The sequence below is a fragment of the Lactuca sativa genome, chromosome 6 (genome assembly GCF_002870075.4).
Source record: "Lactuca sativa cultivar Salinas chromosome 6, Lsat_Salinas_v11, whole genome shotgun sequence".
NCBI classification, from domain to species: domain Eukaryota; kingdom Viridiplantae; phylum Streptophyta; class Magnoliopsida; order Asterales; family Asteraceae; genus Lactuca; species Lactuca sativa.
The window spans coordinates 44326053-44328129 of NC_056628.2; the positions used below are offsets into that span (position 1 = coordinate 44326053).

The following is a 2077-nucleotide window of genomic DNA, read 5'->3' on the forward strand; positions in this document are numbered from 1 at the left end:
ATGACGATCCGAGATATAGTTCTAGGTTAGAGATATGGTCTTACTAACACTAAAAGAAAAACATGATTTTGCTAGGGAAAGAATCCGTTGTGAAAAGCTAAAATTCTGTTGCAAAAGACAAATAGTGAAAAAAATTTCGACTACGGATTTCGGTCCCAAAAATGGGGTTTGCAAGGGAAACAATCATTCCGTCATAAGTGTGACAATGGAATGAAATTTGTTGTAGATGGTATTCCGTCGTATATTCCGTAGTAGGATTCCATCACAAATTTTGAGGTAGTGAATCCCTAGAAAATTATGTGGTGGTGAATCCCTAGAAAATTTCATGGTAGTGAATCCCTAGCAAATTCCGTGGTGATGAATCCCTAGCAAATTTCATGGTGGTGAATCCTTAGCAAATTCCATGGTGGCGAATCCTTAGCAAATTCAGTGGTGGTGATTCTCTAGCAAACTCTGTGGTGATGAATCCCTAGCAAATTCCGTGGTGGTGATTACCTAGCAAATTTTGTGGTGATGAATCTCTAGCAAATTCCATGGTTGTGGACCCCTAGCAAATTTGGTGGTGATGAATCCCTAGCAACTTCCGTGGTGATGACTCCCTAGCAAATTTTGTGGTCATGAATCCCTAGCAATTCCCATGGTGTATATGATGTAGCAGATTCCATAGGGACGAATGGATAATCAATTTATAAATTAAATCCAAATTTTTTTGAAGTAATATATGAAAAACAAAAGTAACAAAAAATCAAATAAAATTATATCATAAAATAATAAAATAATCATTTATTGCATGGAAAATGGAAAGTGGCTACTCTAAAATAAATACTTCGCAATAAACATATCAACACTTTATGACCTACTAGTTTTGTTGTTCTGTAATAACATTAATAAGATCCATTGCCGATTTAAGTTGTTTATCAAGTTGCTCGACTCTTGCGTTGTATTGGTCTTCTTGGGCCTTCATTATTTCTTTAAGCTCTTCATTTTGTAGTTTTTGTTTATCCCTCAATTCTTCTATTTCATCATTTTTTCTAGAATGTAAGATACATCTGTTTTACCATTAATCTTGGGAACTGTCTTTACAAAAGAGTCTAATCCATAAAGTCGTCTTTTTTTTGTCATGACCACCACCAACATCACAAAATATTTTGTCATCCTCAAATTCAGCACCTTCAGCTTCCATCTCTTTCCGTTTTTCTGTATATTCCTCCTACAAAATAATAATAATTTATATTAAAAGATATCAAAGTTATGTTTGAAATTAACGACTAGATACTATATAAAAGTTTAATTGCACTGAAATGAATATTACATGAATTTGTCTATCTTTTTCATTTGCAAATGTGACTCCATCATGATTCTTCGTGCGTGTATACAGGAACAATTCACTATGGGGTGGATCATGTCCTAATTTTGTATTCTACATAAATACCATAAATTGTGAAACATACACATAAACATAAACATTGATGTACCATTAAAAAAATTACCAAATCAGAAGCTATCTTCAAATGATTTGTGGATCCAGTGTTATAGGTAGGTTGTGTTATTCTATCATCCAGACCATTACACTTATTTTTATTGTTATGCTCAGATTTCAACTTGAATTCATCTGTATTCCATTTTGCTTGCCAGGAGTTCCCGACTTCTTGTGAAATATGAGATGGTTTAAAGGCATGTGGGTTTCTTTGTTGGCTTCGCATGTTGTAGAGATATTGGCCATAACTTTATGCCGCTTTACTTGCCTAAGCTTGCCTCACCAGCGAGTCTATTGTTTGACCCCCAACAACATTTTTCATACCACATTAACAATATAAACATAATTTTAAATGTAAATGTTTAACAAACAAAAATTTATCTCATATAGCTAGAACTCCTCCCAATATAATTCACGCATTTCTTTGCTTAATTTTCCCAAGTGTAGCCTTCCAGATCTACTCTTTGTAAAAAGGACTGACTAATAATGTGTGCACAAGGTCCTGGTGGAATGAGCCTGTAGATAATCATGTGACCATTTTAGTTTTGAATTAATATGTACGTGTACACCAAAAGGTTATACATAGAAAAACGTTGTAAG

General features: G+C 33.9%; 1 protein-coding gene across 1 annotated transcript; it reads right to left on the reverse strand.

The window, feature by feature from the left end:
* Positions 1-1060: 1060 nt before the first annotated feature.
* LOC111887489 (uncharacterized) lies at positions 1061-1703 on the reverse strand. The gene is made up of 3 exons (XM_023883660.1): positions 1491-1703; positions 1313-1420; positions 1061-1210 (listed from the first exon to the last, which is right to left on the reverse strand). Exons 1-3 carry the CDS (start codon positions 1701-1703, stop codon positions 1061-1063), a joined length of 471 nt encoding a protein of 156 aa, XP_023739428.1.
* Between the last annotated feature and the right edge of the window lie 374 nt (positions 1704-2077).

Bases quoted from the DNA above. Each gene is read 5' to 3' on its own strand.
- LOC111887489 (XM_023883660.1), bottom strand. From the start codon at position 1,703: ATGCGAAGCCAACAAAGAAACCCACATGCCTTTAAACCATCTCATATT. The intron at 1,421-1,490 runs GTAATTTTTTTA...GTATTTATGTAG, and splicing joins TGAAGATAGCTTCTGATTTG to AATACAAAATTAGGACATGA. The intron at 1,211-1,312 runs GTAATATTCATT...ATTATTTTGTAG, and splicing joins AAAAAGATAGACAAATTCAT to GAGGAATATACAGAAAAACG.